This window comes from Bombus affinis, chromosome 1 (genome assembly GCF_024516045.1).
Source record: "Bombus affinis isolate iyBomAffi1 chromosome 1, iyBomAffi1.2, whole genome shotgun sequence".
Lineage (NCBI taxonomy): Eukaryota > Metazoa > Arthropoda > Insecta > Hymenoptera > Apidae > Bombus > Bombus affinis.
Genome location: NC_066344.1, coordinates 14,786,566 through 14,807,049, shown reverse-complemented (window position 1 = coordinate 14,807,049; position 20,484 = coordinate 14,786,566). Strand labels below are relative to the sequence as shown.

At 48.1% G+C, this 20,484-nt stretch overlaps 1 protein-coding gene and 1 long non-coding RNA gene across 3 annotated transcripts in view; one reads left to right on the top strand and one right to left on the bottom strand.

Moving 5' to 3' along the window:
* The window catches only part of LOC126922544 (uncharacterized), a 66,799-nt gene extending 60,019 nt beyond the window's left edge, over nucleotides 1-6,780 (top strand). Inside the window, exons 1-3 of one of the 2 annotated variants that reach the window (XM_050735323.1) lie at nucleotides 1,683-3,497; nucleotides 4,822-5,540; nucleotides 6,590-6,780. In XM_050735323.1, coding sequence (XP_050591280.1) covers nucleotides 5,125-5,540; nucleotides 6,590-6,614 — 441 coding nt within the window. In that variant the 5' untranslated portion in view covers nucleotides 1,683-3,497; nucleotides 4,822-5,124 and the 3' untranslated portion in view covers nucleotides 6,615-6,780. Of the gene's footprint in view, nucleotides 1-1,682; nucleotides 3,498-4,821; nucleotides 5,541-6,589 lie in introns of those variants that run through there. The other variant, XM_050735303.1, reaches the window with a different exon arrangement.
* LOC126922840 (uncharacterized) overlaps nucleotides 1-20,484 on the bottom strand; it is a 177,417-nt gene that overhangs the window by 38,725 nt on the left and 118,208 nt on the right. The window lies entirely within an intron of this gene.

Below are 20,484 nucleotides of genomic sequence, written 5' to 3'. Positions count from 1 at the left end.
TGCGAATAGAGATATATTTGCGGGTAGGTTGGAGGGGTGGCATGGGTCTTTTAATCGGAATCTTTTAATCGCCGGTTGAATCAGCATCGACGCGCAGAACGTGTCGTGCATATCCGGTAAACTCGACTACTGGGGCACGGCGCGTTAAACAGGTGAACGTGGGGGTCGGCGACATGCGGTATACGGTTACGGAGCGTCACGACGCCCTGCAGGCGACCGTTCCACAAACCACCGCCCCCAGGGTAAACTTTCTGTTACGTGGCGGCGATGGCCTATAGCGTGTTGTTCGCTCTCTGTACGAGCCTTTGCCGTTGGATTTGCTTCAAATCCAACGGTGTACGCTATCCAGCGGCCCAGATTTTTTAACATTGCTCTAAGTGAAAAGAAAATAGCGGCAACGCTTGCTGTTGGATCCTCTGCACAGCCTTGACAAACAAATCCCTAATTGACCTTTTCAGAAGAATCGTTGTTTGAACATTGTTACGTCAGTTCTCTACGGCAGATTGTGTCCTCGGATTTGCATTTTAAAAATTGTTCTTCGAAAAAAAAAACCAGGCTATCGAAGAGCGTCGTTCTTTGATAATCGTAAAAATAATGTGAATTCGCCAGCACTCGAGAGTGGCGTCCACAGGTTCGATTGCGTCGCGAGATTCTGCGAAGCGGAAGAACTAGCTGGAAATGGGAAAACGAAACGGCAGTAATTCAAACGAGTTGCTTGAGAGCATTCCTGGCGACCTTGTTCGGGAATCGATGTTGCCCCTGTTTGGAACAACCGACCTAATTTCCTGGATACGAGAGTAACACGCGACATCGGCACAAGCGACGAAAGCAAATTCTTAATCATACCGATCCTGCAAGGAACAGCGTGTGCTATTGCGAGAGCCCACCGTATGGAACGCACGCAAGCCGACAGACGTGTCAAGCGGGTTGCAGCGATGGGTCCAAGTATCATAGAAGCGAAGTTGCCTTCGTTATAATAACTCGAATCGAATTTAATTTTCGATGGTAGAACAATTTCATAGAATATCGTTGGTACCAACCGAACGAATTAAATTACTATTCGAGCTTAGGGAGAATTTATACCTATAAAGCGATGTACCTATACCAGTGACTTTATGCCGCCAATAAAATGGATCGTAAGATAAAAAAAAAAAAAGAGGAGAGTTTTAGGTTAAAGGATAAGCCATAGTTTATGGAAACGATCTCTTCCTAGCGGAATATTTCGCATGTATCAGCATACGTCAAAAGAATATTCAGGCGTATTTGAATCGTGAACGGAGGGGTTGGCCCCGCGACCGAATCGATCGCGACAGGGAAAAGTCGGTAATCGGATCAAGTCCATCGCTAGCAAACGGTCTACCGGCTGACCAACCACGGATACGCCTGCTACTTGCTTGCTTGCCACAAGCCAGGTCGTGTACGCTGGGTCAGGAGAGAGAGTCAGTTATACCGACGCCGTGCTACCATTCGCGTCACTCATTGGCCGAATCCTGACGACAGCTTCCTCTCGAACATAGACACCGCTCGACCACGCAAACCCGATCTACGGCAGAATCGGTCTGCAAACTCGTCTTCGTCTTCTCGGCAATTCTACTCTGCTTCTCATCTTCGTGGATGATAGCCACGAATCTCACTTTCAACGCCGATTTCTCCGTCACAGGACGACGGGTGGGTAGACGATCGTCTGCAAAGAGAAGACTGGAGTTTCGAGAGAATTAGCTCGGTGACGCCGGCGGTACGAGTGTGAGATTGCGCGTAATTTTGAATTCGCTCTGCTTCGCTCGAGATCTTCGAACAGGAGAGTGCGGAGTTTCATAGAAACAGTCGTCGATTGCTTCGGATCTTCTTCTTAAAATGTGCTGTCAATTTTCAATCTCCGTGTAGAAATTGAACGTAGGACAAAGTTTTGAAAATTATTCCCTTCGGAATCTGCGAAATTTCTTGGAACTTTGTATCTTCTTGGACACACTGGAAATACCAGTCTCCGGTACAGCTCTTAATTTCTAGCGCGAGGGGATGGTTTCCTCGTTAGTTTTCGCCGAATGATTCGCATAGTCGCATCGGCTCGGGCATTGCAGGGGAATCGAAATTAATTGGAAAACGGTGGATCGGCGCTTCGACCGAGCGAAACTCGCAGCTGCGCTACGTGCCACGAGTTGAAGAATTCGATTAGGATAGAAAATGTGGCAAATTAGAGACACTTCGAAAGTTTCGTTCTGCAAGTCGCAAGTGTATCTATAGTTGGAAAGGAACCGATTTCGAAGTGGGTTGCTATGTTCGTGGCAAAAGTAACGAAGAGTAGAGAACTATTTTTTATTACGCGACCTCTGGAATCGAATTAGCGCGATCGCAGATCGATACGCGACCGGCTCTCGACGCGTTTCGTCCTCCAATTAAACAGCACGTTAACGCCCCGCTTCATCTCTCTGTATTCTTCCCCTTTTTCTATTTTTTCTCCCGTCGAAACGCTCGAACAGAAGACTGCCGTTTGAATGCACGCGCGATTAGTGCGGGTGAAATTGGTGATCGGATCACGCTTGTCATTAGCAACCATCGAACCGTACCGTATGAGATTTAAACGTGCAAGTGCCGATGGCTTCGTGACAGACCCTCTCTTTCGTTCGATATCCGAAAATAATCCGACACCGTTCCGTATCCGTGCATTATCGCGATTAAGTTAGAAAAACGGGTCGCTACGAACGGAGAAGACTACGCCGTCCGATTTTGAGAAACGACTGAAGGCGAGAGATCGATTTCGACAGTTTCCATAGTTGCGAATGTAAAGCGACGCGATGACGAATCTTGTAAACGCGTAAAGATGGTTTAAAAAGTTTGCCGCGCTCAAGGCCACGGGCTTGGCGTATCGACCTGCAGGTTCCCTGGATCGGGAGCAAGAACGCGGCAATAAAGAATTGCGGCAGTGGCGCGCCGTTGGAATTGAGGTTAGCGTGCCGCCAAACCTCTGGATCCTTTCTTCGTTTTCTGGTATTGACCGGGTGGGCGCTCGTGGCGTGCTACGTAGTCGCCATCTTTCGGAGGTTTGGCTCACCTTTCGGAAAAATGAGTTTGGGCGGGAGGGAGGTGCACGACTGACGCGAGTGATTGACGATCAAGATGTGCGTTCCTCTCGTAAGGAACTCGGCTTCGTAATCGTTTCAGCAAAGAAAAGCACGCACCGGTAAGCTAGAATCGATTGTGTGGAAAGAAATTTCGCGACATCTCGCGAGGTGAACGTACGCTGACAATGTCGAGACGAAGGCGCGATAACGGTGTCCCGTGCACTCGAGTGGAGAGGAATGGGCGAATCGAAACAATAACGAACTCGGATACGTCGCACGACTCGTCTGATCGACGCGGAGGTGAACGATCTCCGTGAAGGGAAACGTCCGAGATGGTTGGATCATCGGTCTCGTGGCGACATACACACGAAGGCAGACGTTTGTAACTGTCGCGAGTGATTCGTGCGAGGCTAGATGATCGCCAGCTCGATCGACACGGTAGGTCGAGCACGTGGTGTAACCACCGACTGGTTCTGCTCACCGCGTTGCACCATGCCAAACGCGACTCTTCTCCTCGTCTGGCTCGGTCGTGTGTATTCTTCGCCTTTTTTCCGCATTTTCGAATTTTTTCAACTCGAAATTCCTCGCTTATCTCCCGGTGCATCTGTCTCGTGGGATGTTTTCGGTGCTGCCGCCTCGCGGCACTCTCTGCAACTATATCTATTTTGGTTTGGCGGTGAGGAGGGCGTGGATAGCGGGTTAATTAGTGGGACGTGTGACTGCGTGAGATTGAATGTAAATGGATGTTCTGATTCGAGTAGTCCTCCACCTCGTGCTCACTCTTTCTCGCGTTTAACGATCAACTATTTAGGTCGCGTTTTACGACCAACCGAGTAAAGGAAAGAAAAGGCGCGAAACCGCTCGAACGTAATGGTTTAAGAAGTTGCAAAGCTTCGCTCTACTTTTCGAACGTTCCACCCTTTCGTTACAAATTAGGGAATGTCGTCGATAGCCAGACTAATGGGGGAAAGTTGGCACGGATCCAGGGATTCGCGAGGGCGCGAACATAGCCGAGCATTAGAATTCCGTTGGCGTTTCCCAAGTGAAGCGTAACACGCCACACCGGAGATTGGTTCGGGGCGCGAGGTCGCGCCGTGTCGAAGGGTCGCTCGATCGGATACGCTCGGTGGCCGCCTTCCAGCTCGGAGTATCGGTTAGCGGGATCCGATCGGTATCGGGAGCACACGGTGGCCTTGCCACCTTCCGACCTTCCTCCTCCCCGTGATTCTGCCAATTTCTCGCGGCTCGCGCACCGGTGCTGCCACCAGGTGGTATTCAACGAAAGCACGAGTCGTACAGGGCGAGAGATTCGTGTGATGTGGTGCGCGAAGTGAGTCGGCGTGATCGCGGAACGGAAGGAAGACCGTGTTTAGACGTTGCCGTGTACGCTATTGTACACGCGTTGTCACGGCTTCCTGCCTCTTCCCGCCTCTATTATTCTTCTATTTCTTCATCGTGTGACTCATCTTCGTCCTGTCGCCAATTATCCCTCTTCGCTCGCTTTCTGCTTCGTTTACCGTGCGCTGGCACGTTTTCGTCGGACGCTTTCCGTTGCTTGACGAAAGACACTCGTCGTGCAAGTGTGAGTCGCGAATGGGGTTGCACGTGCGTGAGTCTGTCGCGAATGGGCGGCTCGCCAGTGGCGGAGCTGTGTCGATAGGTGGAAGGTTAACCGAGGGATCGGTGGCGTGCGTGCACGAGGTCGGGAGGATCTAAGACAGCCGAGTTATCTTCGTCCTTATCGAATGTGCCGCGTCTGCAGGACATCGGACGGCGATTGGACCAGGAGCGTATCGTTCGAGGGAAGCAGAGGAATCGGAAAAAGTAGGATATCGAAGGGCCGAGAAGACGATAGACGAGCGACTCGCCAGATCAAGAACTGCCAACGAGAAGAAGAAGAAGAAGAAAGAAAAGAAGCGAAGGAGAGAAAAACACAGAGAGGGAGAGAGAGAGAGAGAAAATCGGAACAAAGCGTGGCCGTGTGTGCGAGAGGAGCTCGCGGCAGGAGCAGCCACGGAGGCAGAGCGAGAGAGGTGGAGTGAACGGGCGATAATCGAGGATTTGAATGGGTGGGCCGGGAGCCGGTAGGGTTAGCAGGCACGAGCTGAACGCGGTGCCAAAGAGCGACGTCGGTCACGGGGATCGGACCCTCGTAATCGGCGAGCCAGCACCACCACCACCGGCCTGTCCGTATCACCCGTCTTCGGCTTCAAGTTCGGAACGCGCGATCTCAGCATCCGGCCACCTGGTCCCCGCCCAGCTGCCGCCTTCGCCGCCGCCACTCGCCTCGCTGCACATCACCGTCAACAACTGCACTTCCATTGGCAACAACAATACTAGCGCCAAGCCGGACGCGATCTCGAACGGTACCAAGGCTGCTACGACCATGTCCTCACCACCCAAGCATCGAAGGGGCTTCGACCCCAACGACGTAAACGCCACAGACTATCGCCGTTATCGTCGCGTTAAAACGACGAAACGGTGAGTTTCTCTCGCATATTGCCTTTCTTCTATTTTCTCCGTTCGAGCGGAGCTACGTGTTCACCTTGCCGTTTATACAGTTTATATACCTTGTCTCTGTGTATGGAACGAGAACGGTTCTTGCCACGGCTTCCAGTATCTTCTGTCCCTAGAGGATAGACGATAACGTTCGAACCAAGTGGCTCGTTTCCCTAGTCGAATAGACAAAAAATGAAAGCTTCGCGAACAACGTTCGACGCTGCGACCATATCGTTTAGAACGAAATCGTAAAAAGGTTAGAGCTCGTCGGAGGCTGATCTTTTTGCTTTTAACGAAGACGATCCAAGCCGTGCAAGCTGCGTAACTCGTTCCGTATGTCTTTAATTCACCCGTACCTTATTTTCATGTTCTGCCTTTTAACCCGGTGCTGCAAACATCCTGGAATCCTCGTGTCTCCGCGACCAAATTGCCGTTCTGTTGGACACCGGCCGGTCCTGGTCGTTGACCGCCGTCTACCGTCTCCAAACGTATTTGCTATTCTATTCTAGAACCGGTTCATCTTGAATAATTTAGACGTCTCTGCTCGTGCCGAGATCGGACAAGAGATTCGAAACCGCGTGATGGCTTCTTGATTTCCCGCTCTCGGCAATCCCAACATATCCGGTAAACGTCCAGTGGAAATAACAGCTTACTGGAAATACGTGTAACAGATATAACTGTTTCGTTTCGAGGAAAATGTCGTGGCCCGATACGTAAAGACAATGACTCACGAATTTCCCCGACGTTATTTCCGCTGCACATTATAGATTCGTTATCGATTGGCTGACAGTAGCGGCATTATTCAGCGTAGCTGACTGTTCTTTTCGGCCGGTTGAAATTTAGCGAGAGACAGCGTTGGTAGTTGGAAATTTGTACGGCGCGACGCGATCTCGAGGGCGCGAAGCGGAAAACACGAGGAACTTGGACGAAGCATGATCCCAGCGTAACCTTGATCCCTGATTTCCTTCCGGAACACAGCGTTCCAGCCTTTCACACAGCTTCCACTGACAGCGAATGCACAATGTTCACAGAGGCTTTGTATGTTCCACACCGTGACCTTGGGCGCCGGACACAGACCTCCCCGACATCTCCCGACATATATCTGTCAGCACGAGGCATTAAAACACACACAAGCTTGCGATGTTCGATGTTGGATCGCTTACTGGTTGTACCCCCGTCACGAACGAATGCGCTGAAAATAAATGAAAAATAAAAAAAAAAAAAGCTAAATTATAAAACGAACGAGCCAAAAAGTAACACGATAAGACGAAAGGCTGCCGTGGCCTGTGCTGCATGTAACGCAACGCGGTTAAATCGATGCGTTGCATCCTCAGTCGACGTTCCTGTCGTTCGATCATACGAACGAATGCGTCGTCAACGAGTCGCCACGATAGATCGCATAGATTATACGATTATTGTAATGGAAAAAATAAAAGAATAAATAAAAAAAGAAAATATATATATATATAACAAAAATATACGCGACCAGCATAATATCAGGTCTCGTCAATATCCCGATGCTTTCGAAGCTTGGAATGCGATGCAATGGAATGGAATGAAATGGAATGGAATGAAGAGTCTTGCACCTTGGACGATAAAGCTTTCACGCACTACTCGATTATCGGCGAGGACCGTTGCAGAGATGACGCGTCTCTGTCCTCTTCTCGTTTCTCGCCGCGAATATATCTGAAATGCTTTGTTCGATGTGCCGACCTGAAAGAAATTCACTTGTTCTCTAGAAATGTGCGGGGAAATGCAGGAAATCGGAATCGAAACGTCCCGGAACCGCTCTCCTTTCCATCGTTCTAAAGCCGCCTCGTGTACTGAGAGAAACCTTGCCACTCCCGTTCCAACCACCGCGATCTGCAGATTCTCCCTTGATCGTACTTCCATGCAATCAAATAAATCTGCACGATGGCAATATCACTCGTTCGATCGTATAATCGAAGAGTAGAGACGTTCGACGTGGATAAACGTCACACGATTCGTTTAAGGGCGTGGGAAAAATCGTGCGCCGATGTTTGGCGTCAAACGACGCGACGCTAATGAAAAATTGGCTGTAAAATTCTGTTGCTCGGAGGGAAGCTTGCTACTCTGGAGGAAAGCGGCGTTCAAAATTTTCACACCGTCTGTGTAATTCGATTTCACCAAGAACTACGCTTTACATCATTTTTCACGAAAACGAGTTCTCCCAGCAAACACGGTTACTCTACGTTTGTTCCTGATCCTGCGAGAGATCGTCGTTGTCTGTGCACGATTTTTCACACGATTCGTATAAATTTCGAAACGAGACACGACAACTTTGTATGTTGCGTTACACGAGAAAAATGAAAAAAAAAAAAAAAAAAGAGAATAAAAGGAAACTAATATATTTTTAGGTTTCTCTCTCAGTGCGCAATGGAATGTTTCACCCTATGTTTAAAGCGTTTGGAGTATCGTGTCGTCAAAATGTCACCTTCTCTTTTATTTTTTTTCGTTGCGTTCGTTGCTCCGACCAGGTCGTACATGTTTAATCGTTCGCTGCCACGAACCGTTGCATGCGTTGTTTTTTTTATATCAAATGTGCACGTGTGCTTCAAGATGGATGATTTTGAAATGAGGGACGAGTGTGAATTTACGCGTGAAAACTGTCACAGGAGATGGTCGACTCAGATGGGAATAGACGTGAGAATGGGGGTTGAAACAGGGTAGGCACGGTATGACGACTGAAGCGTCCACCTACCCGTCACAAATGTCGCCTACGAATTATAAATTCCACACCGGCAGACGTTGTTAATATTCCCATGGACAATTAATACTTTCTGCCGTGTAACAACTCGCCCATTGTTGTGACGTTCGTGGCAAACTTTTAATCAGCGAATCGTGTGATCGAGTACGCTTGGTTCGGTGAGAAGAGTTGGCCTGGAATTTTCTATAAGCTGGATCGTTCGATTTTCTACGTGTATTTGCATCGAACGTCACGAGAATCCTCTTACCGTTTGAATCCGTGTACGGTTGTTGAAAATATTTCAATAAATACCTATCGCTTTTTTATCCACAGTACACGCGTACTTGTGCATTGTTGAAATTCTCAGCGAATTTCTATCGTGTTGATATATATCGGTCGATCTCGACACCCGTTATAAAATTGCAAACAATTTTTCCTACTAGAATTTCCGACTACAATTAAATATCGCATGTCGTATCTCTAGTGTACCACTTCTTCTTGCTCTTTATTCGTATACGGTGGCGCCAAACAAGGATAGGATACCGGTGGTCGCAATGAAGAGTCTCGAATCGGCTGATCGATCGAGCATTCTCAGTCAGTTACAGAGTTTGGTAATTGGAAGTCAGGGCAGCTTGATCGATAAATATGAATGAGCTATTATTCTCTCTTCAAAAGCCTTTCAACTTCCACCCACGTGTTTCTTCAAATACAGACATCTCGCGAAATCGCGGATGTTTCGCCAAATGTGTGGCGAAATGAAACCGAACAAGGATAAAACCAGATACAATTTTGCTATACGTTTTGTAATGTTCTATTCGAAAACTTATTAGTTCGTTTTGCCGAGAGCGAAGCGACGAGTTTCTCGAGAAACGTTAGAGATAGCGCGACGTTCGCAGGGACGAGGGAACGCGCCGAGTCGCGTGAGCGACAGATGACGAGTTAAACGTTCCCGGGATTAATAATACATATCGCGTGAAGTGGAACAACCGCACTCTACAGACTATAGTCAGCCGTATTGTCGCCCGCGATTCACGGCAGTCGGTTCGATGGGTGGCCGACTTCTGTTCCGTAACGATAAAGTAGAAAGGTATGTAGCTCGCGTTGGAGATTTAATTTGCTGCTCGTGCTGAAGATTTAATTTACAGCGCCGCTCTCGAACGGCCGGCATCTAGCGAAAAGAAGGAAATGATAGAAGGAGGACAGTGATAGCGGGAAGAAAATCCTCGGTTTGTTGAAGCAGCGAACGCTTCCGATATCGAAGAACATCGAGTCTCTCTCGGTCGTCGTTTATTTCTTCGCTTTTTCGTTCGCTTCGGACTTTCGATAACTAATTCTTTCGGAGAAAGAATTAGCAAGGAAGGAATACCGGATGATATATCGTAAGACGAAGCAAACGTACGATTAATAGCGCGGCAAGTGAAATATTTCTCTTAGCACGCACGTGCAAAGCTTTGTGAAATGCTTAGAGATCGACTCGAGTTACAGTCGTTTTTAACAATTTACCGACCGCTAGCGATTCAACAGCATACGCACGTCCGACCGGCATCTCAAGCGCAGATTCTCCCTGGCGCCGGCTCTATTTCGGTTTAGACTCTCCAATACCATTCTTTTGTTCATCGCGAACGGTACGTTTTTCAAATTGGTATAAAACTGTGGGAGCTTACAAGGCAACGCAACTGAGCAAGGTACCTTAGTACTAAATAACAAATTACTGCTTAAATAATGAGAAAGATTGTCGACGACAAAAAGCCGATTAAGAAGCTATCAGTCGATAAGCGTCGGTAACCAAAACCGATGAATCGGCTATCGGTCGGTAAAGTGTTAATTACGCTGATCGGTGATATCATTTACGAAATGTATCGATTGATGGTAAGATCTGGATTGTGTCGTTCAAATACATTCGGTTCTATTGTTAACGATAGCAAGATGATCCAAATATATTCATCAGGAGAAGTATCAGAGCTGAGTGTATGTGAAAGACATACTTTCATTATGTGACTTGAAAACGTTCAATCGTCTTTGGTCCTCCTTTGAATGCCGAGTAGTTGACAAAGAATATTGAAACTCGTGTGTTTTGTATGCCTTGGCTTTACAAATGTGGCAGAAGATTACCTAAAATGGTATCATTGTGAGATTCATTCGGCCATTTTTCTGCATTTATAGCGCATTCCTGGCGTCCCGTGGCCCATCGTAATTGGTGCTAATTTCGAGTCAAGGCGAGATCTAATTTAGCGTTACCTAACACGTTTCCACAAGCCCATTTTTTTAACACGATCCTTCATTCACTCGTGGTATTTCTTCTCAGTGGTTACAAGCTTTCTGAAGCCTTTTAAGCGTTTGTGTTGTAAACTATTGCCTTCAGGCCAGGCTCGTCATTCTTTCCTACAGTCGCCCTTTCTTTCTTTCACCATTCCCAGCCAACAACTGCAACAAAAGATCGTTCTATATTTACGAAGAACAAATTCTCATCGATCTATGTTTACTTTCGATCGTCGTACCACACGTGTCACTTGATACTGTACCACATTTTCTCCGAATTGACCATCTCGCTTTAATTCGTTCTCACGTCTAATGTTTATCACATTTATGGAAAAAATTATCGTTTGATCTGTTTTACTTGAACAAATGTGTTCTCTGTTATTGTAATTAACCGCGTTCGGATCTATGCTGCACGCATAAGGAATGTAATCAATCGTCGGTAGTATTGTTACGTCACTGAAGATACAGCGACGTAGCATTGAACAGGCTAACGCTATCTCGAGCCAATGCTGGCACGATAGTTAGCGATTAGTCGTATGCACGGCTTCAGACCGTCGTTGTTGAACATCAGTCTCTGTTCGCGTGTACGATGTGTCTTTCGCGAATTTCACGATCGCGTTCGTGACGCGCGTTTATGCATCGGAGCTCGCCGCGTTTCAGAAGTTACGCACTCTCTCTCCATGGCAAGTTTATTAGTTTAAATATGAAAAGAATCCGCCCGCGGCCGTGATATTTCGTTTCCATCCCTGTTCGACTGATTTTGCCTGACTTGGCGTACCGTAAGCGACGAGTGAACGCATTTTTGCGGAAGTATTCTCGAAAAAAAAAAAAAAATATTTTCATCGGACGAAATTTTGATCCTCGTCGCGCATGGTAAAATTATGGAGCAACGAAAATGGTCAGAAAATTATGCGGGAAAATAGAATTATTGGGTTGGCAACTAAGTGATTGCGGATTTTGCCATTAGGAGGTATTGACAAAATCCGCAATCACTTAGTTGCCAACGCAATATTATCGTACGTAGAGAGAAACTGACAGGACGCGGAAGATTCGTGGAACAGGCGTGCGTTTGCAACGATATTCGCGCTTCACTTACTGTTAACTTTTAATTCGAACAGATTCGTCGAACTGTTAAATCGAATCAAGCGATCGTACACTCGAATAATCTTTCGAGTCATTTTTCCCGGGAATCAAGTCTCGCATTTTCGAATTAAAAATCGTTGCCATTCCGACTGTACGAATCTTTAATCTCGATCGGCCATTTTTATTCTTAACGAAGGAAGAAGAAGAAGAAAGAAAAAGAAAAGAAAGGGACAGAAATGTGGTTAACAGATTGCGAGCTCCGAGCATAACAGCGTATTTTTGTGGTCGCGGATTTCTCTGAGACTAGCTACGATGTGTTGCTAGTGTGATATGGGTCTCGGACTCCTCGTTTTACACTCTGTGGTTTTGTTCATCGTTACCAACATCGTTCTACGATCTCTCGGAATTTGTTCCTTCTGCCTACCGCATTCTCTGGTTCTAACAGTTATCATCGCCAGCACATTACACTTGTAAGTAACGTTCTTGTAGTTTTACACACCAGCTAATGTCGGCTAGAGTTCCACATAATCGACAGTTAGTTACATGTAACATCAACCAGCTCTGTATCTATGACTCTATTTTTTCTTTTTTCGCGACGTATTTCGATTCCTGAGAGTCCTTCACCTATGTATTTTCGATCGTAAATTGATCGAAATCGAGATGATTAGCGAAGCATTAGCGAAAGTACAGAGTCTTAAAGCGAATGCTCCGACGTGGAAGGAGAAAGCCGCTGGATCCAACTCTGCATGAAAAACGCAGACGAAAATGCAGATTAGATGGTAGCCGATAATCGAAATGGAAATATTGGACATTGAAATTGGATTTTCTCGTTCGTGCTGTCGTAATCGAATGAAACGACACCAGACGTTTTTCTTTATTAAGCGGCGAGCATTGGCGAACGACGATCGAATTTCGTACGATTTAAAATCGAGAACGTAAGTCGACGCGGTCCCGTGCGACCGTCGTCCAGTTACGATCCGCGGACAAATGTACTTATTTCTCGAAATGGGCTGCACCGGATTGGCGTCTCGTCATTCGAGTAGATTAACCTTTTGCGGTCTGACTACTTTCGATTTCACTCGCAAGTTACGCGCCTTTGTTATTGTTTATTCCCTGGGTTAATTAGTTTTCCCTCTTATTAACCTCCCTTACGTCGTAAACAGAACGACGCTGTAAAAATCTGCGAACCGTTGCCTCTTGTTTCGCATTGTACTTGGATGAGCGAATGTTACTGCACGCGTGGTCTGACCATAACCGGGCGAAACTACTTTCTGTCACCGGCCGCCACCAAATATCGCTGTAATCTCGTTGGTCTTGCGTCTGACACGAACGACCGTAACTACTTTCCTCGTAATGGCACGTGTCACGGTTATTGGCTGAGCAAGGACAATAACGTATTGTTGGACCGTGGTTAACAATGGGAGACTCGAGGTACGCGGTCATATTATTAATATGTGTAATATTAGCGTGAACGACGACACAGAAAGTAGTACGAGCAAGTTATTTGTCCGGCCAGATCGTATCGAAGTAAATCAAACCGCAAAGGGTTAAGTAGCGACTGTAGGTAAACAGGTTAATTACAGTTTATTACAGTACCGGCGAAGAAGTACATTTGGCGGTGTGTTTCTAAGGATTCCTCTCTTAATTTAGGCTCTGAGGCAAGATGCTGTTTGCACGAAAATCTTTTACGCGATGTCTTACCAAACAGCAGCTACTGGGAAAATTCGAATGAGCCGCAGAAGATGACGATGTGGATCGAGAGATTAATGTTCTCGTTGGTGATACTTCCGGGTGGACAGGGCAACCATCGTAATCAGTTGCCTCGACGCAAAAAGCGGTGACAGTAATTTAATGCTGCGCGCTGTCCGACTTTATCTTCCCCTTGCCTTGTACGCTCTATTAGACGCTCACTATTTTCAGTTTGTGCAAAGCTGGAATTTTATTGCATCGGAAAACTATGAATCGCGTTGTCCAGGGCTTCTGCTTGTAAACCGCGGCCGTGAACCTTTCTATAGCAACATATACCGATCAGTGTCACTTTATCGTTCGAAAGAAACTCGACCAAATTGACAATGCCACCGAGCAATCGATGTGCAAATACTCGTCGTCGCGGTTTACACGCGTGTTATCTTCCGAGAAAGGTTATCTAAGTTTTAAGTGAAAGAAGAAACCGAGAATATCGATGAAAATTCCTTCTTTCGTAACTTTTAATTTGTATCGTTTTTCTATCGTTGTAAATCGATTGTAACGTTCGTCCAGTACCTAGCTATAGCTCGTCGTTTAGAATTCTGTATCGGTAATTAAACATCGATTGCGAGTAGTTTCTCAATTGGAAAATCTGTATCGATTATAAGTAGCGCTTGATTTGAGTAATCGGTTATTTCGTAAGTTATTTCTATTGCAAACTTCATTGGTAGCCGACTGTAGATAGAAAGAAGTATTTTGGCCGAGTAATGTAATCGTATCGTGTCGTATCGCTTTAACACGAGATGTATCAATCGATAAAAATGGTAACTTTGGAATAGATGTAGATACGTTTATCTTCCGCAAATGAATTACGACGCTTGAATTGTACTCGTAGCCTGTCGATCCTCTGATCGATCACAATATGCGATAAAAGATACCAAACGAAGCGAGAAAGTTTATATCCACCAAGCACAGCGGATTCGCGTCGCACGTTCTTGCCGAACCTGCTTGAATTCAGCGTCAGGTTGGTAATGCAGGTATCGACGAACGATACGAAAGCTCTCTTGAATCAGAGCTCACGAGCTCTCGGCTTGAATATACCAGTTCAGGAGCTTCTCGCCAGGCGGCGTGTCAATCAACTTCCACGTTCGTTGCCTACGACGTTATCGTTGCAAGATCGTCAGGACTCTTAGAAAATTCGTTAATCATTGCGCGCTATCTGACCTTTTTCTTCGTGCTTTGTCTGATCTTAATTAAAGAGCGGCTCAACCTTCCATTAAAGGCTTCCGCGAGGAAGATCGGATCGAGGTTTTCAAGAGTCCTGATAATTCAAGGAAAAAAACACTTATTTCTTTTTCGATGGATTCTATTCGCTTCACTGGAGGGACAGGAAGGAAAGAAAGGGGAGGGAGATTTTTATCCGAACAGGCTACACGTCTTGTGGAACGTCGTTAATCATTGGACTTTGTAAGGCAAGCTTGACACGCATCGAGATCACTCGATTAGGTCAAACGATATCACGGTCAGCTGCGTTGGGAATTACGACATGCGTTAGTGTGGAGTGTAGGTCGTGTCGAGGATGCAACTGCCAGCGGGCTCGAAAATTGCCGCTAGTTCATCGGTCAGGATGATAGAAACGATTTGCTAGCTGTCGATTAGTCAGATATCGATCACTGGCGTGAACTAGATGAGAGGGCTGTTAGCGTTAAACCGCGCTATCGAACCAACCCGGCGTGTGCAGGGCTCTGATTACCGTGGATCCTGAATTAGGTCTGGGTCAGTGCAGATAAAAGATTTTCACGTGTCCTAGATTCCCTCGTGGCCGACGCTAGTTCGAACTTGTTATCATCGATATCGAAGATCTCGACGCACCGATCTATATATTATGCGCCATCTCCAAGATAAACGGGCATATTTTTTCCGGGAGTGTGTGTCGAGCTCTTCAGTCGTTTTGTTTCAGCCACCAGATCGACCTCGATCGTTCGATTTATTCAGCGAGAAAAAGAAACAGAAACGAAACAAAGGAAGATAATTGGGATGGTTTGGCAGTTGATCGCGTCATCACGTAATTTTTCAAAGAACGCCACTTTAACGAATAACATTTATTCGAGGGGAAATTGCTACGCCCGTACGTATCGAACCGTCGCATCCTTCAGCGCTCGCGCAAAGTACCCTCGTTTAAGGTTCAATCGAGAAAGTAATATCGAATAGTTGCGACGCGTGCATAACGATCGCGTGGTCCTTTCGCAAGGAGTTACCGCCGCTCATACGAATGATATTCAGCCTGATATCTATTCAGTCGATCACAAGTCGTTATTTGGCAGATTGAGACATAAATCAAACGTTTAGAAAACTTTCTCCCATTTTTTCGACGGCGTTATCGTCCCGAAACTCGAGGACGTTTAACGTGTTGTTTGGCACTTGGCAAACTTACGATTCTCGCGATAAAGTTGGCAAAGCAATTGCGTCTGAAGAGCATCGGGCCTTTGACCGAATCTATCGAGTCAAATAAACAACGAGAAACGTAACAGGCAAGCGTTTGATTATTCGTTATCGATCGCCATATATCGTCATTCCTCCATTATCGACTTTCCAACGACCAAGCTTATCGCGAAATAGTATATCGTCGCCACGTATTACGAATTCTACGTATATTCAGTCGTACGGCAGATTTCAAGATTTATCTCTTTTCGTATTTACATTATCAAACAAAGCTCGTCGCAGGCCTAGCAGACGGATTACGTCTTTTCGACGTTCTGTTCGTCGATTGTATCGCAGGGCGTCGCAAGAATTACATTTGTAGCTGCTCATTCGAATTGAGAATAGCGTCCGACACGAAGAAAGAAGTATCGTCTCTGAACGAGTAGCTTATCGAAACTTCTGGTGCTTTTATTCAGTCGAACTTTTTCAACTGCCTCCTTCTCGCACGACTTTCGCGTCCTTTTCGGCGATCGATGCGAAAATGCGTAAGACAGCGAAGATTTACGAGAATTGCCGGGCGTCTCCTCCGGGCAGAATTCTGATTAAGTTCTCCGTATCGTCGCTAGTGGATTACACGGAGCAACAATTTTGCACGAAGGCTACACTGCTACCGTTGCTTCTTACGATCCATTCATTGCGCGTTGGCCGTAGCGCCACGCGACCTTCCAAATCCCTTTATCCCATCGAAGGGAGGATTGGGCCGTTTCGCGCAGCGGGCTGAGCCTGCGGCGTTGCATCACATCGCGTCGCGTCGCTTGATCGAGAGGCCGAAGCAAATAAGGCTATTGCGACGGAATAAATCGCCGCAAGACACTCGGAAATCCTGAAGGGCGGTTGGAAAGTATTCGAGGATAATACTGGAGTTGCCAGTGTGGCTAGATATCGACTTTGGAACTCCACGCACGAGCAGCAGCGGAGGCGGTGTGGCGGGGACGAGGTGGATAGATGGTCGAGTGGGTGGCCGGTTGGGTGGGACGGTGAGCGCGCGGCCGTACATTCTACCTCGCCGTTCATACATTTACGCGCACCCACGGGTGCGCACAAACCCGTTTCGGCATATACAAACGCGATAAAACCCGGTCTCAGATACAGCCACGAATCAGCGACTACGAGCGTAACGGGGATCGAGCGTGAACGTGTGCCGCGAACGCCACAGCCACACGTTGCACGCCCAACTAAACCCCACCCTCCTCCATTTCGTACTTCTCTTCGCTTGCTCTTTGGAAGCTGACCGTACGACCAAGCGAGACGCAACTATCGCCGTAACAAAGACGTTGCTCGAAAACTACGAACGCATGGTGAACAGAGAAAAATAGAGAGAGGGAGAGAGATGGAAATAGTGAAAATAGCGAGGAGGCATAGGGCGGTTGAAAGATAGTTAGAGCCAGAGAAACATAGGATAGAGGCAGGGGCGAGGAAAGCGAAACGTGAGGGAGAGATTTTGCAGCGGCGGTGGCGCCGCCGTGCAACGCCGCCGCGCCGCGGCGGTTCCAAGCAGCAAGCCTGGCACCTCCACCGTCCTTTACCGCCCTGTCCCACCAGGTCCAACCTACTACGTCTCTCTGTCTGTCCGTACCCGTAAACGCACAAACACCTCACCGTTTTAACTCGACGGAGGCGCGGGACTGTCTCTCGTACGCGAACCTCGCGTAGCCGCTTAAACGCCTGCGGTCATTCTTCCTCGTAGTTCCGCCACTTTTCACGCGCTTCTTCACCTTTTTCTCTTTCTCATTGCAGCTGCTTCTTCCAGCTACCGCTTTCCGTCGTTCCACCATCTTTCCACCACCGTTTCCATTCCTTCATCCTCCGTGGTTGTTCCTTTCGTACCCCTCGGCTTATACCATCTTCCCGCTGTTCTCCCTCCCATTCCCATCTCCCGCCTGCCCCACAATCCCTACTTCTTCGCCCCTACCCTGTCGGTCGTTTCATCCTTTTCTGGTATCTACGAGGGTCTCGCGACACGCACGTCCGGCTCGACGATTCAGAAACCTACGAAACGCGGGGAAACGTGGTCGTCGCGTCGCGTCGTCGTCGTTGTCGTCGTCGTCGAAGCAACCGTCTCTCTCTGTGTGCGCCAGTGTGTGGTATCTCGCGGTGCTCGAATACTCTGCGGCCCGCTGCTTCCACCGTCCCTCCTCTTCTTCCTCTTACGTTTCCCCGTTTGTCCTGTGTCACCTGTGTTCCGCGTCGCGTGTCCACGTTTCTACCCTCCTGTCCTCCCTTTGTTGTCAGCTCGGCTCGGTGCCGACAAACCTTCGTCAGTGTTCTCGCGGCGCTTACACTTACCTCGACGATCTCGGTGGCCGCGACACTTTATCGCTACCGTTCGACCCGATTTCCACGATTTTCCAGATTGGCCGGGATCACGCGCCAAAGTGGACCCGTCTAGCGTTCGCGCGGACAAATTAAGAGAACGCGTGACGCCACGCTGTGACCTATACTCCACTCGGACGCCAACGTACCTTGGCGTTTTTCGTCGGACCGTCAGCGTGCTTCGTTCGACTCGCGGAAAACTAACGGGGAAGGGGTGGGGGTGAAGGGCAAGGTGGAAGCAGGAGAGAAAATTTCGTGGCTGTTGAAACGGCGAAAAACACGGTTTAACGGAGCTAATCGAATCGACAGACCGCGTGGCAGTGGTTTTCTCGGTGGAGAATGTGACCAGCGCTTGCCAAATGTTTTTGTATCCGTTCCTTTTTGCCCTTTCCCCTTCTCTCTGTTCACCCCTTCCACTTTTTCCATAGGATCGCGTTCGCCTTCTTTCCATATTTCCCTCCGCTTTAAATTTCGATCGAGAAGGCGGTGGTTTCGCGGTGTTCGTTAACCCGACCGAGCGGATAGTGGACGAAATCGAGAACGAGGACGAAGCGAACGCGGTTACACGAGGCGAACTCGTGTCCAGGATGCGATTAAATTAAATGATTGCGTGACGGTACGCTTTATCGGTGTTTTGTAGCTCCCTTGCCTTCGCCCATGCCATCCTTCCGCCGTACGGTTCACCCCTTGCCGACTACCCGCTGTCAGCCGCCAACGTCTTCGAATGCTTTCGCCGTCCTTGAGAATGCCTTGCACGACCGCGTTCGAATTTCCTGGAACGTCCTTGGTCGAGGTGGACTCGTCTAGCGCGACGAAACGAACGGACTAGCCGATGATGCCGCCGCGGTTCGATATCCACTAAAACCGTTTTTCTCCCACTTTGTCGCTGCTCGTTGGTCAAGTTACGCCGCCAAACAATTGTTCTCGTGGTGCTGGGACGCTGGTTGAAACGTGGTGCAGCGGTGGTGCGTGCGTGTGCTGCCGGAGAAAGTTCGAAGCGCGCGCGACACGCCGCGTCGAAACGATCCGTTCGCTGGCGCGGAGAACGCAGTGCGAAGCTGGTGGTCGGTCGCCGATCAGCTGACACGGGGAACGGTGATTGCGCCGCTCGGCCCGATACACACAGAGACACGGTGCGGCGGCCACAGTCTCGCCGAGTTTTCGCGTTCCGCTCGCACTTTCGTTGAAACAGGACCGCTGTGTTTCGCGACTGCGTGGCGACCACCGACGCGTGTGCCAGTGAACACGACCGACGACAGTCACGGTCATTCTTTCTCGCAACCTGCTTCTTCACTCCTCGCGTCCTTTGCCATCCTTCGTCTCGAAACTCCATCGTGTATCGAGCAAACCGTTTCCACCGTACGTACGATTCTGTGGATCTTGTGGACTCGCCTGTCGCGGCATAATGAACGTTGTGCCTGGTCGCCGACGATGAACAGGCCGAAGGATCGCGCGTTATCGAACATCGTCGTCGGGCCATTCGTGACCGTTGTGCGGCAGTGTACGGTGTGACAGTGGTTGAAGAATATTCGTAAGTGGCACACACATAACACACACACCACCGGCTGTCCTAGGACGTGCGTGGGACACACGGGGGTTCGTGGTAATAAACGCAACATGCGGGAAGGTACAATAGTGCGGGCTGTCACGGCGATCTGCTGGGCCATCGCCAGTTAGCCACTGTACTTTTCTCTTCTCTATCTATCTACTTTACGCTGTTACGCGTTTACACACACACACACACAGACACACTTACACACATACAGGCACACATCCACGCGCGTGCACTGCGTGACACGAAGCATATAGTTACACACAGAAGGATCGTTCCGAGTCAATTTGAAACCCTTTCGTCATTGGTCGTCGCGCGAGTACGACGAGGAATCGCTCAGGCTACCTTTACGTAAGATCTCGAGATCCTACTTTTGCTCTATCGCCTTTTCCTTTATCCTTGCGAACTCTCTTTCCACACCACTGCTCAAACATCTTTTACCTGGACGATTTCCTTTCGATTCTTGACTTACCAGCTGCATCAATCGAACCACGGTACTTTTATTATTCGAAAACCCTATTTTATCGTGTTGTCTCTGTTATTGTAGTTTATTTCGTCCAGAGACAGGAAATAATTTAACGGCGCGTGGAAAATGATCGCATCTACCTGTACAGTTAACGGAATTTCTGTTTATCCGGCGATAAATAAACAGCACGGTAAACAACACGGGGAATCTAGAACATGAAACCATGCCGTTCGAAAATGCTGTTTCGATCGAGGATTAATACGTAAACCTTCCGGATCGTTGAAAGTTTTAAGGAAACAGTTAGACGAAGTGGGGAGACCGTAGCACGCGTATCGATACCAACGAGCCGTGAAAAAAATGTTATTTCAAGATAACGGCA